Source organism: Bactrocera oleae, chromosome 5, assembly GCF_042242935.1.
Source record: "Bactrocera oleae isolate idBacOlea1 chromosome 5, idBacOlea1, whole genome shotgun sequence".
Lineage (NCBI taxonomy): Eukaryota > Metazoa > Arthropoda > Insecta > Diptera > Tephritidae > Bactrocera > Bactrocera oleae.
Window position 1 is genome coordinate 46,482,613 of NC_091539.1, and position 16,681 is coordinate 46,499,293.

Genomic DNA, 16,681 nt, shown 5'->3' on the forward strand with positions numbered 1-16,681 from the left:
AATCTTAGTTATCACAAACCGAATACGAGTACACGTATGCGTGCATACACACACACACACACTTAAGCCAAGCTTTGATACTGCCGCCGTTGTGACTCTTAACCAAACTTGAGAAATGCTTAAAATCGGCAACAATCGTCTCGATCGATACAGTACGCGCCGAAATGTTCGATACAAACGATCGTCAATTGGCAAAAGAGCTGCGAACGCGGCGACAACGTGTCACACGCGTCAACGATTTATTCGGCATCACAACTTTAACCGTCGCGTTATTTTTGCTTACGCTCTGTCTTCGTTTCGATACGAGCGCGGCGCGTACAGCGGATGTGTTGAAGGTGGAGCTGGCGCATGGCGGAGTCCTTGTCGGCCGCCATCGGACCTCGCACAGTGGCCGACACATACGCGCCTTTATGGGCGTGCCGTATGCGTTGCCGCCAGTGGGCGAATTGCGCTTTAAGGTGTGTTCCAGCGCGTTTGTCTATGTGTGTGTGTATGTGCGATAATGAAATAAAAAAGGCGACAAAACAAAAATAATAAATTAATTGCTTAATTAAAATGAAAGTTGCATGCAAATTGTAAACTTTTGCGTCGATTTCCAAATGCTAATGAAGCGGTGAAATATTGTGTACTAATTTTCTTGTTTTTTTTTGTTTGGTTATTTTTGTGCTATAAAATTTTGCTAGAAATTCGCAATCCGGTTTTATCGGATGCTTCAATCAGTGGATTGCGCACACGCGCAGTTTTTGTGTTGATTTCGTGTGGTTACGGCTGACAAGGCACTTTAATAACGGTCTGCCCAAAATATAACACACAGCAAATAGGTGCTGGTTATGTTAAGGGCCTTTCAAACAAGTGGCCGTGGCATATTTTCTGCTATCTCATTACAGTCGAAAGAAACACCAACAACAATAAAAATATCTACAAAATGTTTTAATTTTTTTATTCACACAGTTCGTTGAACGATAGGCATGCGCAATATGGAGTGCATAAATTAGTTTAACAAGTTATATTTAATTAGCAACTTCACAAACAAAGCATAAAAACATACATACAAATTTACATATTCGACAATACAATGCTTGTGTTGGTAATTTACACTGCTGCAACAAAAACAAACATGTGCAAAAATACGGCCTAGTGAGTAATTTATAAGAACGTGCTGTTGCCTTAGGGTGGTGCTCATTTGCATATACCTACGTATTGGTATAGACATACTTGTGGGTATGTAGATAGAGAATGAAAATTTCAAATCAATATAATAACCAACGCAGCACTTAGATGTAATGAACCCAAATTTTTAGAAATTTTAGGATTTTTTTAATGTCATTTGTAAACTCCATAAAAATTTTCAAAATAATATAAAACAAGTAAAAACGTTAACTTTCGCTGCATCGAAGCTGTAATACCCTTCACAAATACAAAATATTTCTTACAAGAACTTGAATCTTGATCGGTCAGTTTGTATGTCAAATATATGCTATAGTGATCCGATATAAAAAATTAGTTTGGAGATCGCATCACTGTCTTGGACAATAATCCATGCAAATTGCTTAAAGATATCTCGTCAAATGAAAAAGCTTTCCATACAAGAATTTGATTTTGATCGGTCAGTTTGTATGACAACTACGTGCTATAGTGGTACCAACAATTGAGGAACTTCTTGAACAGAAATGAACGTGTACAAAACTTCAGACTGGTATCTCAAAAGTTGAGGGACTAGCCGCGTACAGACTTACGAACGGACAGATAAACGAACTTGGTTAAATCGACTCAGCTCGTCACGCTGCTCATTTATATTTACATTTTAAAGAGTCTTCAAAGATTCCTTATATTTTTGAGCAAAAGAAACTCTGTCGGATTCAGATTTTTCACATATTGTTTTGATATCCTAAAATAGTATAATCTGTAACACCACTCAGAATTATTACAATGAAAAATAACGGGATCGTTTTGTTTTAAGGTTGAGCAGAATTATGATTTTCACATTTCGCTTCAATTAGAGCAATTCCCTTGATTTAATAAATACAATTATAAAGAATAATTGTGCATTGGATTACTAACAGCAAATTATAGTGAATGCTTGTCGTGGCATCAGCATATGTATATATACAAAAGTAAATCCCGTAAATCAGCATTTCCGGTACAGAAACGTTCGAATAATATCTGTAATATTTACATCGAACATCGGTACTTTTTGTGGTTCCTTGTAAGGGAAAATTTATACTTTATTAAGGTGTGTCCGATAATATTTGCAAAAATTCTTATATAGAGTGACATTTCATTCAAATTTACATATTTACGTAATTTATATAACTTTATTTATATTACTTAATATATCTGTATGCATTAGCCATGTAATCCCACACTCACGCTAATTAAATGTAACACATGCATATGTATGTCTGATTAAAATTAACAGAAGCAACTGATCTTTTATTTAAATAATGGCCCATTAAAATCAGTTAATAATTGCGAAAGAGACTGTCGAGATACGACATAACTGTTGGCCCTAGCGAACGCTCACGGTAAAGAGGGGAAGTGGAGAAAATGTATACATTTATTCATATTCATTCACATTTATTTATACATATTAATATTATACATATTAATATCACTCGCTTCTGCTATTTTTCTATTTCATCTACACATGTACATATGTATATGGGCTTTATTTTTCAGTTGTTTATACTGCAAATCTTTTGGAAAAATATCTGAGGCAAACTAAGTACTTGGTTGAAATTAGTTGAATTGCTATAGACCATAATTTTATTTTAAAAGTTTGAATAATGTCAACCTATGGTTTTATAGAAATATGTTTCAAACTTATATGAATTTTCTTTAGTGATACCGAATCTTCTGTTTTTGTAAAATATAAATGTGCGCCACATACGATACCCATGTGACATATAATATGTTACACAACTAGGTTTATACCACCACCAAGCGCAACACACGTTAAATTTTTTTTATATTTTTTTTCTAACATGTAAATTTCTTCCACATGCAATCCACATATGAAAGGCATATATTTCTGGGAGATTTTATATTTCTAATTAATTATTCAACATAATTTATATCTTGAATACACTAAACAACTTATATCTACTTTGTTCTACACGTGTTTTTGCTGTACCAAGGCAATAATAAATTAATTTCAAAGCACACAAAAGCGTATCTTGATAAAAATATACCGATTATGAAAAAAGCTGGAACATGTATATCTCTTAATCATTTTGTCATATTAAAGCAATAAAGAAAATACAATTTAAATTACTGTAGTTACTATGCGCAATGCCAGTAAGTCTTTTTGCAATTTTAAATATTTGTTTTTTGTTTTTTGTTTGAATTAATTAAAAAATGTTAAAAACGCTAAGAATCGCATATAAAACTCTTAAATATATATATACCCTAAACAGTGTATGTTAAATAAACACGAAGTTTGTAACACGCAGCAGGAAACATCGGAGACCCTATAAAAGATATAAATGAATAAATCAGCAAGTTGAGTTGAGTCGATTTACCAATGTCCGTCTGTCTGCCTGTACATATACGATCGAGTGCGTCAGTTTTGGAGATATCGATCTAAAGCTTTGCACCAGTACTTTTCTCACCAAGCACCTGCCCAGTTGTCGGAACGGCCGATATCGGACAACTATAGCATATAGCTGCCATACAAACTGAACGATCTGAATCAAGTTCTTGTAAGGAAACTTTTGTATTTGTGAAGGGTATTATAGCTTCAGTATAACCGAAGTTAACGTTTTTTCTTGTTTTATTATGGTTTGTAAATATATTTGCTTAAGTTTTATTTCAGACTGTATTTAATGATAATATATTCAAATTTATTGGCATATCGAATTAATTAGGTTATTAACTTGTTTTTCGAAACAATTTGGAAACGAGCGAACACATTAGAGTATCGTTCAGTATTTTTCACAATAATATGGAGGTAAAAAGCATAAGTATAGATAGATAGATATACCCCTCGAAAAAAACAAGTAAATCGCATATCAATAAATCTTCTCATCTGCCTCGTTCTTCTACCTTTGTTGCCACTATCTACAGATTTGCAATCTGGTTTTTCGAATACTTTTTCGTCCCAGTAAGTAATCTTCACTAAATATCCACTAAAGATCGATTTTGAGGTGGGAAAATCATTCGCAATGTTTCATTACCACAAATTCAGGTGGTAGAAGGGTTAATGGGATAAGACAGCTTTCTTTGAAGAACATATTACGCCTGATTGCCTGTTTCAATAGTTCTTCACCATTCCTCTATCGACCCCAATTTCCTCGAATATGTGTTACAATAGATATTAGAACTGATGAGTATAAATTTTGAATGTAATATATGTATGGACTATCGGTTAAATCCATTGTGTAAGCAAAAACTTCGCTTAAAATGCGTAAAAAAATATTGAAATAAGCGAGATTGATCTACTTTTAATTTTCTGTATTTGTATTGGGGCATGTTACGATACTGATCAGATTTCAAAATGTCCGTAATGATGTATGCAAAATGTATAGTAATGAATCACATACAAGTCATTATTATCAGTGTCTTAAGAGTAATTAAAGGTTCATGAGTTTCGAAAGTTCCGTGTTTATAAATAATGTAAACCCGCCTGTTTCATTAGTAATCCTGATGTTAACCCTTACAAGCGCGAAAAACTTAAGCGTTTTTTTTTTGCTTTTGCATATCACACAAAAATCATAAATCTTTAATTAAATATAACAGTAATTACAAAAAAAATTTAACACAGCCACCTGTACCGTATGGCGCATGGGCTGGAGAGAAACATGTCATAAAGGATTCCGCAATTTGTATGCAACGTGATCCTTATCGGCGTGATATGGAGATCGAAGGCAGTGAGGATTGTCTATATCTAAATGTCTATACGCCAGAGGTAAGCTGGAAACATAATACTTAATATATGCTATATTGATAGACCTTCGTACTCTTCACAGGAACACAATCAGACGAGTCCCTTGCCTGTCATGATCTATTTTCACGGTGGCGGCTTTCAATGTGGTTCCGGCGTTAGCAGTTTTTATGGACCGGAATTTTTACTAGATCGCGATGTTATTTTGGTGATCGGCAATTATCGTGTCGGCCCACTCGGTTTCTTGAGTACCGAAACGCTCGATTGCCCCGGTAATTTCGGTTTGAAAGATCAAGTGGAAATTTTGCGTTGGGTACAGGCAAATATTGCAGCTTTTGGTGGGGATCCAGAAAGTGTAACGATCTTTGGTAATAGTGCGGGTGGCGCCAGTGTTACATACCATATGCTCTCGAACTCTTCTAAAGGTAATGTTAATTTGAACTACTTTTGTGTACACTTTACACAAATGTTGAGCTGTCTATTCTCTAGGTCTCTTCCACAAAGCCATTATACAATCAGGCACATACTACAACCCGTGGGCGCAACCACAATACAAGGGTATTTCAGCGAGGCGCGCACGCCAAGCCGCAAAATTAGTAGGCTGTGATGACGAGGCAAACTGGCCGCAACTCTTGAACTGCTTGCGCAGCACAAGCGCCGAAAAAGTAGTTGCTACCGTCTATCAGTTGTTTGTGAGTTTGCGTGAACCATTCAAATAACATAACTGAATTTAAATTCCGATTCATCCATTTACTTCCTTAGGAATGGGACTTTGATCCCATGGTGCCATATCAACCAGTTGTGGAGCCGCCACATGAGGGCGCGTTTCTCACTGCGTCACCACGCGAAGTTGAAATACCGCATGGTTTCTCACTACCAATTATGATTGGTGCCACCTCTGAGGAAGGTCTGCTCAGGACTGCTCCGCTACTTAATGTGCCAGGTCTTTTGGAAGATTACAAACAAAATTTCGATACGATATTACCAATTCAACTACAATACGATCACCATGCACCAGAAGTGCTTGAAGACATTACGCGTAAAATTGTAGAATTCTACTTCAAAGAGGGGCATAACTATGACAAATACAATCACCAAAATTTAACTGATGTATGTCTCTGTTGTAATGATTGCTTGCTTATGTAATCTCTCCGAATGTTTCTTGTTTGTTAGCTCATCTCAGATGGCTGGTTCATTGCGGGTATCGATGAGTACTTACGCCAACGCGTGTTAGCCGAAAAATCTGTGAAAATGCCTCCTTTCTATGTGTATCTTTTTGAACATCGCGGTCCAGCAAGTTTCTCTGAGCTCTTCAAAGGCGGCAGAGAAGATTATTATGGTAATAATGCAATGATGATAATTGTTTATGTCATTAAAAGTACTGTGAATTTGGTAAAACTAAATTATTTATATCTAGGTGCTTGTCACGCTGAAGAGCTACAATACCTGTTCCCCGTAGCCTTACAGTTATTTGTCAGTGCTTCACCCACAAAATCTGATAGAGTTCTGCGCGAAGCCATGCTCGATATGTGGGTTAATTTCGCTAAAGAAGGGTAAGTTTAAAGGTTATGGGTTGAGGTTATTGCAGATGTTATCATCATATATGAGTATATCGCAATATTGCTTAGTGGATTAATGAATGCTTATTCAAATGGATTGGACCTGCCACTTTAATTCGTATTGCTTAAGCTCGAAAGTTGCTTTTCCTCGTCCTAACAACCCTATAGTGATACATCGGTTCCATAAACTATTCTCCGTTGGTGGTTGCCTAGCGTCGTGTATTTTCTTCAACTACCACCTGGAGCTACTGGACCGATACTTTTAAAGATTTTCATTATTCTCAATATCTGTTCCGTAATTATTACTATCCTAAATAGAATAAAAATCTTACCGATGCCTAAATAGAATAAAAATCTTACCGATGTCGATCGATCGATTGTTAATGGTAGGGTCATAGGTAGGGTGGTCCTCTTCTCCTACAAATCTATTGAAGCTCTAGAACTTCAAAATTACGATTGTTAATGTTCTTGTTTGAGCTAATAGCGCTCATCAACCACTTCCAGTTTGTTAACTCAAAAGATCATTTAGACTCTCAACAAGATCTCCCTTTAAATTTTGATAGATCGAACCGGTAAAAATTACTGTGTTTGTATGTATGTATAGATGAATCACTCATATATATAGTGTTATAAATTGTATTAACTTTTATTCAATAAACATATCCAAATTCTTCCTCACGATCTGTAACAGCAATCCGACACCTGCGAACTCGAAACTCACACACTGGGATGCGACAACTGGCTATCCGGTAAACTATGCCCGCTTGGGTCACAAAACACCCGCGGAGTTCACCATTCTACAAATGGAGCGTGACATATATGCCGATCGCGTGGATTTCTGGCATAAACTTAAAGCACATATTCCCCCCGAGGAACGCAAAGAAAACTCAAGAGATGAATTGTGAAGTAAAAAAGATAGTAAAATTTCTACTAAGAAATACCATAAATAATAATAAATAAGTGTAAATATAAAAGCATAAAACCTTCGATTAGGAGAATTTCGAAATGTATTAAACCAATATTCATTATTATGTACATATTTTAATGTAAATGAGATTAATAATTTTTTTTTATTATTATTTTGTAAACCAACAGTAAAGTGCATTAGTTTTTATTGTATATACTTTTTTAGTTTTTATTATAAGTTGTAATGGTACTGATGTAATATCCGCGTGGTAATAATTGCGAGTTTCAGTCAACCTTACAAATGCTACGGGTGTATAGTTGTTTTAGCAAAAGAGTCCTCCAAATTCTGTCATAGCTTTTTATGATTACTAAGAAGTAACGAAATTTTGGGCAATAAATTGATTTTATACTCTTCTTTTGCTGAAAAGTTTGCACTGATGATGCATTGCTATTCTCAGAATATCTATGTACATGTCTGTTTTCATCTGTGAAATTGAAATTACTTTATTCACAAGTGATACTCAGCAACTACTTTAGATAGAGAGTTTCTACGTATAGAACAACCTATACATAACTCAAACATTACTTACAAGAGTCAATGTACCTCGACTAACTTATCCTCAAATGTGTATAATAATCTTGTACTATAATAGAAACTAATACACTTAAATTTATTTGCAAAAATCGCATAATGTTAGAATCCTGAACCCTGCCAACAACTAACATCAACTTTGACTTTACCGGTTATATATCAGTTAGATTTCTTATATTTACAAGAAAAACCTAACACGTACCCTTCCTATACGAAATTTTTCGAAGCAGAATTTTTCAGGGGCACATAGAATATTTGAAGACCTTAGTCCCTATATATATATTATAATCAGGTCAATATAATACGCATAATCAATATCGTTAAGATATTATAGTAATATATCGGTCAAAATTTGAGTTATATTAATAAAATTGTATGGAAATATGTTCTCGAGCTTACTTAAGTTGAATGCTAAAAGTAAATGCAATCAGCTCAGACCTTCCCTTAGGCGAAATATTCCCAATATAATGTTATCAAACATTCCGGTTTATAATTTTTATATTGTGAGTCCATCACCTATATTTTAAGATAATAAGACAGCATTTTAGTATAAAGTTTTGCCAACTGCTAAATAAATTCCCCACTTTTATTTATCTACTTACTTATAATTACATATGTATAAGCGCTGAATTGCGCATATGTACACATATACATAGAAACACTTATCTTCCATAATTTGCCATACAAGAAATATTTGCCTAGTCACTCATTCAACTGTTCACTGTTCTTTATGAATAAAGAACTCACACCTACATCCGCATGCTCATATAAAGTGGCTTGGTACATATTATATTTATATATTCTACTGGCATAGAAAACCTCTTTTCATATAAAATATTTTTAGTTATTATTATTGTATACCTGTTAGGGTGGTGCGAACAAAAATGTTTGCTTAGCCTGACGGTAAAATCTGTAGATTATTTTAATTTTTTAACATCTAGAGGCCAGAGAGCCAGTTTTAAAGTTAATTTTCGATTTAAAATTTTTATTTTGTAAACAATTTTTGTGAAGTGCTCTAGAAGCTGTGGAGAGTCCTCTTTCTAGCCAATTAAAAGTTATCAAATTAAAAAAAAAAAATTTTGTGGTCATTATTGGAGTTTTAAAAAAACTCTTAAACGACAACATGCTTTCCTTAAGCGTTAAAATAAATTTTGAGTCAAAAACCGTCAAATTCGGAAATTTTTATGTAAATGTAAAAAATTTTAAAAAAAATTAATTTTTTCTTGTCCAAAAAAAATTTTAACCGCCTCTAGATGTTAAATAAATTATTTTTTGTCCAAAAATTTTCTTTAATTATAATCTACAGATTTTACCTGCAGACGAAGCAAAAAAATAATTTTTTTCGTTCCACCCTAATACATATATACTTTTACACCTACAACTATCTAATATAATATGCATTCCAAATGTGATAACAGTATTTATTTATTATGGTAACTAATATTAGAGAAGGGATTATCACTCTCACTACTCATTTAAAAGCAGTAAACTATAGACACTTACGAGTATATATATTATATATAATAATTTCTACCATTATATATATCGTTGTACGTATATGTACATATGCATATTGATATGTCCACTAATGACAAAAGATTAACACCTGACCCAGTTGAAATTCCCTTTCAGCTTCTCAAATGACTCTCCTTATCGCTTAATTTGCATTTATTCTATTTTATAGATTATGCAAATTTAATTCATATATTTGTTTACATATAATAAATTTGAGCATATTTAATTGAATAGTGCTCATAAATTACCCCTTATTGCGTTTGATAATTACCAACACAAAAGCCTTTAAGAAAGAGTACTGCAATCTATTATTTCATAATTTTAGTTGCAAATTAGCTTAGAGCAGTAACGTAACTCAAATCTTTCATGCGGAGTCTCTAAATCCAATTTCAAGTTCACATCGAGTAAGCAGAATTTGAGGCATAATGTCACTTATATTAGATGGGCAAATTGACCTCACTAACATGAAATTGTTATTAATCTTAATTATTTATTTTAACCATGACCGACAAAAAAAAGATATAATGTTCATGTATTTTATCACAAATCTTTATTCTAGCCTTCATAATAGGCTCCTTTGTGCATGATACAAGCATGACAAACTTTATTCCAATTTTCCAAACACTTATAAGTCTCGGCTGGGTGCCTTCATCGCGTTTTGGTTTTTCTGTTTCGGCTCATTTTTGAGCGCCGTCCGCTATATTATTAGACGATTCCGACGTCATATTCTTAATGATGCGTTTGATGAATATGGGGTTCTCTGCTACGTTGTCAAGCACCTCATTTGCGACCTCTACTCGACGTCGATTTTGCAAAAGATTCAGACTTTTTGGTATAAGTCTAGCATAGACACTTTTTATACCCAAAACGTTAATCAAAATGTTAAGTCGATTCATAAGAGATGTCGAGATCCTCTGCTATCTGTTTGATGCCAGCACGAAAATTTTCAAGTAGTGTTTCTTTAACTTTTTCGATGTTATCGTTATTATCAGAGGTGGATGGAAAACTCGCCTGAGGTAAGTTTTCGATGACTTTACGACCTTCACTGAATGCTTTCTGGCACAAAAATACTTGTATTCGTGGTAAAGTAGACTCTTCAAAACACTTCTGCGACATTTTCAATTCCGTAGCCGTGATTCGACTAGAAATACAAATTTTCAAGCTAACTTGTTATTCAGTTTTTTTTATCATAGTAAAAATCGCCAGAAATATACCTAATAAACACACACCAATTGACAATATGGAGATCAAAGTTCTCATGAACAAAGAAAAGGTTATACCAATTTAAAAAATCTTATGGATTCGATTTGCGCGTGGAATTTAATGGACCAGTCCGTGTCAAATTTGATCAGATATTATATAATCAAAAATCTTTCTCATCTCTATAATTGTTTTCTTGTACCCTTTTTCAAATGCTCTTCTTGTTACAAGAAGTTTGAATTTTTTTTCGAAAGTATTTATCTGAGACCTAATTAACCTTGTTGCATGAAATACAAATGCTTTATGTTGTCTCAAGTATGTTAATTTTTATTTGCATATCAAAATGTGAAGGGATAATATTTACCTGTCAACAACTACCACACGGAAACTAAAAAAAGTCTTCTCACCTCTGTCATTTACTAGCCAAACAAACAAATCAGAGAAAATTTTGATTGTTTTTAATAACCAAATGCCAAAGATTAATAATTACTATACAAATATTTAATTCATTATCAAAGTCAGCGGTGCCTCATTCTGATCTGTACTATAATTAAACATAATAATCTCTGACAGGTACGTATTTGTCGGACCTTTACTTAAAAACAAGAAAAAACGTTAACTTCGGTTGCACCGAAGCTTTAATACCCTTCAAAAATATAAAGGCTCCTTACAAACACTTGATTCCGATCGTTCAGTTTGTATAGCAGCTTTATCCTATAGTGGTCTGATATTGGCCGTTTCGACAAATGAGAAGCTTCTTAGAAGGAAAAGAACAGGTGCAAAAATTTCAGATCGATGGCTTAAAAACTGAGGGACTAGTTTGTATACTTGTATATACAGACTGATGGACAGACAAGCGGACTGGCTAAATCAACTCAGCTCATTATGCTGATCATTTATGTATATATTTAATAAGGTCTCCGACGTTTCCTTCTGGGTGTTACAAAGTTCGTGGCAAACTTAATATACCCTGTTCAGGGTATAAAAAGAATTCTTAATTTACTAGTATATACATATGCTTACATCCCTCAGGTAACTAACAACAATTCACTGAGAATATTATTCAATCATAAGTGATTAAGTAAGTTTGAATCTATAATTTTATATGATGAAATACCCAGCAGAGAAGTGTTCCACATATGAAAGTTGAAGCTAATAACATTCTCCAAATATGTAAGCGTCTAAGGAGTATAATCCAGATATGCCGACTCAAAAGTCAGCTGATTACGTTGCATTCCATTTTCATTACATCCAAACTAGTACAAAAACGAATACGAAATTTTACACTTAGAAACAGAACTATCTGTAGATCCATGTATTTTAAGAAGTTGTATGTAATGAAGGGATCACAGTTGCTATACATGTATGGATGTGGTTATTGCTATGTCGTCCTCTCTTCAAAATACATGAACTGGTCTACTTAGAAGTGGTAAGAATTAGGCAAAATTCTACTAGTTCTCATAAGTTCTTATTCACAAAGGTGTCTTCTTACTTTGATTTCTCCCTACCGGGTAATTACTGAGCACACAACTCACTGAATGTCTATTTCACACCGCTCTCAGCTATGTTGATAGCGGATCTACGGACGGCTAATTTGGCAAACAGAACTGCTATCTCAAAAGCTTTCCAATAGCCCCTATAAGTGTCAGTTGCTATCCGACCAACAACGTGATAGAAACGTTTGATTCAGTGGTGTGCCTATAAAATAAAATGGCTTTGAAGTATTTAGTGTTTGCTATACTTTTTCTACTCGCTTTGAGTGATTTGTACGTATTGATCGCGGCGCGTACATCGGATAAACTAAAAGTCCGTTTACCACATGGCGGAGTGCTGGTGGGACGGCATTGGACCTCACATAAAGGTCGACATGTACGCGCCTTTATAGGCGTGCCGTATGCGCTGCCGCCTGTGGGCGATTTGAGGTTTAAAGTGAGTGAAAATATTTCTTCAAAGAGTGCTACTGTAAAGTCTATATAAATATAAAATTATCAAAAGTCACTAGTGTAATAAATAGTCATGTTATGCGACGAAAAGTGAAGTGAGGGGAATATTCTAATAGCGTTTCCAAGTCACAAAATTAGTTCTAATGAGAAAACGTCATCTACGATTAAATCGTTAATTGTCGCTTAGCGCGTCTAATCTAATCTCCGAAATCCTACCGACCCGACTTGGTCAGAAAGATATAAAACAGGTCCTAATAATTCTTATTCTTACTGTTTTGTATTATACTGTGTTTCATAAATAAAGAAAAAGCACTCTTATGCGCCGCATTATGTATTTTGCAAATACAGGGACCTGCAGGTCTAGAGCTTCTAAAATCTGATAAATTTTTCATTATGAGGCAAAGCCTGGTTATGAATTATTTCGTGTCCTAACAACACCCCAACGTTTTATAATCCAGTCGCAAGTGCAGTGCAAAATTCATGATGTATCCTAGTCTGAGTCTTCAAGCTTTCAAAAGTAGAACTCGATCATTAATATAATTTATAGCTGTCCTTTAGCCAGAGTATGTAGCACACTTTTATAAAAAAGTGATTTATATTTGATAAGCTAAATAAATCTTTGTTTACGATGAAAAGTCTGATCATCACATTACTGGTGGATTAAAAAGCTCTTAAGATTTATTTTTCACTTTCTATTTATATAGGATCCATAAATGCCAATTACAACCGCTTGTTCTTATACTTCTCTTATCTGTTTGCCAAATATATGTCGAGTCTCTCTCTCTCTTACCCTCATAGGGCTATTAGCAATCATTCATACCTTGGTCAACTAAAAACTTTGAGCAAGACCTTCATAATTTTGACCCTTGATTTTTTTTCTAATTATTTTATTATTTTTCTAAACAACTACCGAATGAAATACAATGATAACAAGAAATCAGTGTCTTTAAACAGAGTGCATTTTTATGGCGTATACCTTCCTTACGTACTCTCTTATTTAACAATATGTCATTTACGAGTACATATATTTCTTTTTTCTTGCTTAGCCACCAGTACCGTACGGGTCTTGGTCTGGTGAGCGTCTCGCGATAAGAGAATCAGAACTATGCATACAACGCGATCCATTTACACGCCAAACACAAATCGTCGGCAGTGAAGACTGTCTTTATCTAAATGTATACACGCCAGAGGTAGGTTTATTATTGACGCATTACGTATAATCAGCACAAATCCACATTTTTATTATTGTTTGACTTCGAAGAAACCACGAACATCGAAACCCTTACCGGTTATGGTTAATATTCATGGTGGTGGTTTTATTGCCGGATCTGGCGGGACTAGCTTCTATGCGCCAGATTATTTACTAGATCATGATATTATATTGGTTTCCGGCAACTACCGCTTGGGAACACTCGGCTTCTTAAGTACTGAGACCTTAGATTGCCCCGGCAATTTCGGTTTAAAAGATCAGTCGCAGATTTTACGTTGGGTACAGCAAAACATTGCCGCATTCGGTGGAGATCCGAATAGTGTTACGATTTTCGGTAATAGTGCGGGTGGCGCTAGTGTTACATATCAATTGGCATCGAGCTTATCGAAAGGTAGTATACAAATTAGAAGCAATCTTCTGCACTACAAATATAATATCACGGAATTTGTTTTTAACTGCAGGACTCTTTCACAAAGCCATAGTACAGTCCGGTTCGTACTACAACCCCTGGGCACAGCCAGAGCATAAAGGTATACCCGCAAAACGTGCACGGAAGGTGGCCCATTTGGTTGGATGTAATCCCGAGGAAAATTGGCAAAATATATTGCGTTGCCTACGTACTAAAGAAGCCAGTGATGTCGTTGCTACGCTCTATGAGTTCTACGTGAGTTTTAATAGAGCTTATATGGTATGGTATGGTCCACAAAACTTGTGTATGATTGGATTCCTTTAGGAATGGGACTTTGATCCCATGATGCCATTTCAACCTGTTGTTGAGCCTCCACATGAGGGTGCATTCCTTACTGTTTTACCACGTGATGGCGGCATGCCACATGGTTTCTCCTTACCACTTATAATTGGTGCTACCGCGGAGGAGGGTTTACTCAAAAGTGTGCCCTTACTTACTATACCTGGACTCTTGGGTGATTTTAAAAACCAATTTCAAAAGATTCTACCAGTTCAACTGCAATACGACCATCACAAACCGGAAGTGCGAGATGAGATTACACAGCAAATAGAACAGTACTACTTCAAAGAGGGGCATAACTATGACAAAAACAATCATCACAATTTCACGGACGTAAGTGAGCCCACAAATCGAAAATCATAATTAGCTCGGCTGTAATTTATTTATCTTCTGACAGCTTTACTCTGATGGCTGGTTTATTGCTGGTATTGATGAGTACATCAAACAGCGCGTTGAAGCTCAAAACTCAAAACAGTTGCCGCCTTTTTATGTATATCTCTTCGAACATCGTAGTCCAGCTAGTTTCTCCGAACGTTTCGGTGGAGACACTGAAGATTTCTTCGGTAAAAACTTCTTTTCAAAAAGTGTAGTTCCTTAAAGTAATAGGCAAATTCTACTCATTTCTAGGCGCATGTCATGCCGATGAATTGCAATACCTCTTTCCGTTGGGTCTTAGTCTCTTCATACGCTCATCACCCACCGAGATCGACATTCAACTGCGCGAGGCCATACTCGAAATGTGGGTGAACTTCGCTAAAGAGGGGTGGGTCTTGAATGATCAACACATTTCTTGCTTTATAATTTATTAAATTATTTAATTAATATTCACAGTAATCCAACGCCTGCAGACTCCAACTTAACCCCCTGGGGGCCCGTCAACGGCTATCCCGTCAATTATGCTCGTTTGGGTCACAAGACACCCGAAGAATTTACTGTGCTACAAATGGAGCGTGATATTTATGGCGATCGTACAGATTTCTGGCGACAACTCAAAGCTCACATTCCGGCGGAACAACGGGAGAAGAAAATACGAGACGAATTGTAAAGCGATGATATTCAGTTGAATTATATTTCTCAATTTTTAGGGTCTACTATCGACCTGCTTTTAGCATATATATGTCGTTTTGTTTTGTATGTAACTTGAACTTTGTGGTTTCGTGGTTTTAATAAATTCTGTATCTTTAGAATCTTTATAAATTCTGTATCTAAACGGCATTAACATTCCAGAAACCTTTACCGACATGGAGTTCAAATGTTATTAGGAAAGATTTCTGCAATTAAGACCTTAGACTTTTCATAAAATTTGTTGCTTTTTAGAACACTATTAGACTCAATACAGTTTTGTATATGAAATTTTTACAAACTTGTTGTTTAGCATCTCTGCTCTAAGTCACCGAGATCAGTGAAAAAACAAGCAGGGGGGCTAACACCCCCATAATACGGCTACGTCGGGAAAATACCCCAACTTCAGCTAATAGAGTCCTAAATGGTACTATATCACGAAAATCATTCAGAGACTTATTGAAGAAAGTGAACTTAGATAAACAATATCTGTAAAGTTCTGTGCTAGAAGTCTAAGCGAGTTTTTGTCAGGACAACGTCTACTAGGATTATATACACTTTTATTTTTCTTTTATACTCTGAACAGGGTAATTATGTTTGCCACGAAGTTTGTAGCACTCAGAAGGAAACGTCGTTGATCCTATAAATTATATATATTGGTGTAGTAAAAAGAAATCCATTATTTTTGCATTAAACTGAAGGCTTTAATTACCATAGTTAGAATGATCCGATTTAGGTCGTTTTAAATCGATAACTAGTTGCCATTTTAAGGTAATTTCACTATGTTTCTCTCATAGAAGTCTTCGTTCCTATTGGGAAAAACTTGAGACACGATTTTCACCAATATTTTTTTCAAAAAACGAAAACTACGGTTTTTTCCACACCTCTCATATATAAATGACCAGCCTGACGAGTTGAGTCGATTTAGTCATGCCAGTCTGTGTGTCTATATATATGCGATCTAGTCCTTCATTTTTTGAGAAATCGGGCTGATATTTTGCACACACCCTTTTTTCTCAAAGAGAAATACAAGTAGCAATAAATAGATTGAATTTTGAGAAATG

At 35.0% G+C, this 16,681-nt stretch overlaps 2 protein-coding genes across 2 annotated transcripts in view; both read left to right on the forward strand.

The window, feature by feature from the left end:
• LOC106616323 (kelch-like protein 5) overlaps window positions 1–16,681 on the forward strand; it is a 167,729-nt gene that overhangs the window by 123,068 nt on the left and 27,980 nt on the right. The gene's annotated exons all lie outside the window — the stretch shown is intronic.
• LOC106616318 (uncharacterized) lies at window positions 160–15,742 on the forward strand. The gene is made up of 16 exons (XM_070110296.1): window positions 160–458; window positions 4,763–4,906; window positions 4,968–5,307; window positions 5,372–5,574; window positions 5,645–5,992; window positions 6,056–6,221; window positions 6,300–6,435; window positions 7,133–7,343; window positions 12,359–12,583; window positions 13,644–13,787; window positions 13,859–14,198; window positions 14,269–14,471; window positions 14,541–14,888; window positions 14,953–15,118; window positions 15,183–15,318; window positions 15,387–15,742. Exons 1-16 carry the CDS (start codon window positions 165–167, stop codon window positions 15,598–15,600), a joined length of 3,618 nt encoding a protein of 1,205 aa, XP_069966397.1. The 5' UTR covers window positions 160–164; the 3' UTR covers window positions 15,601–15,742.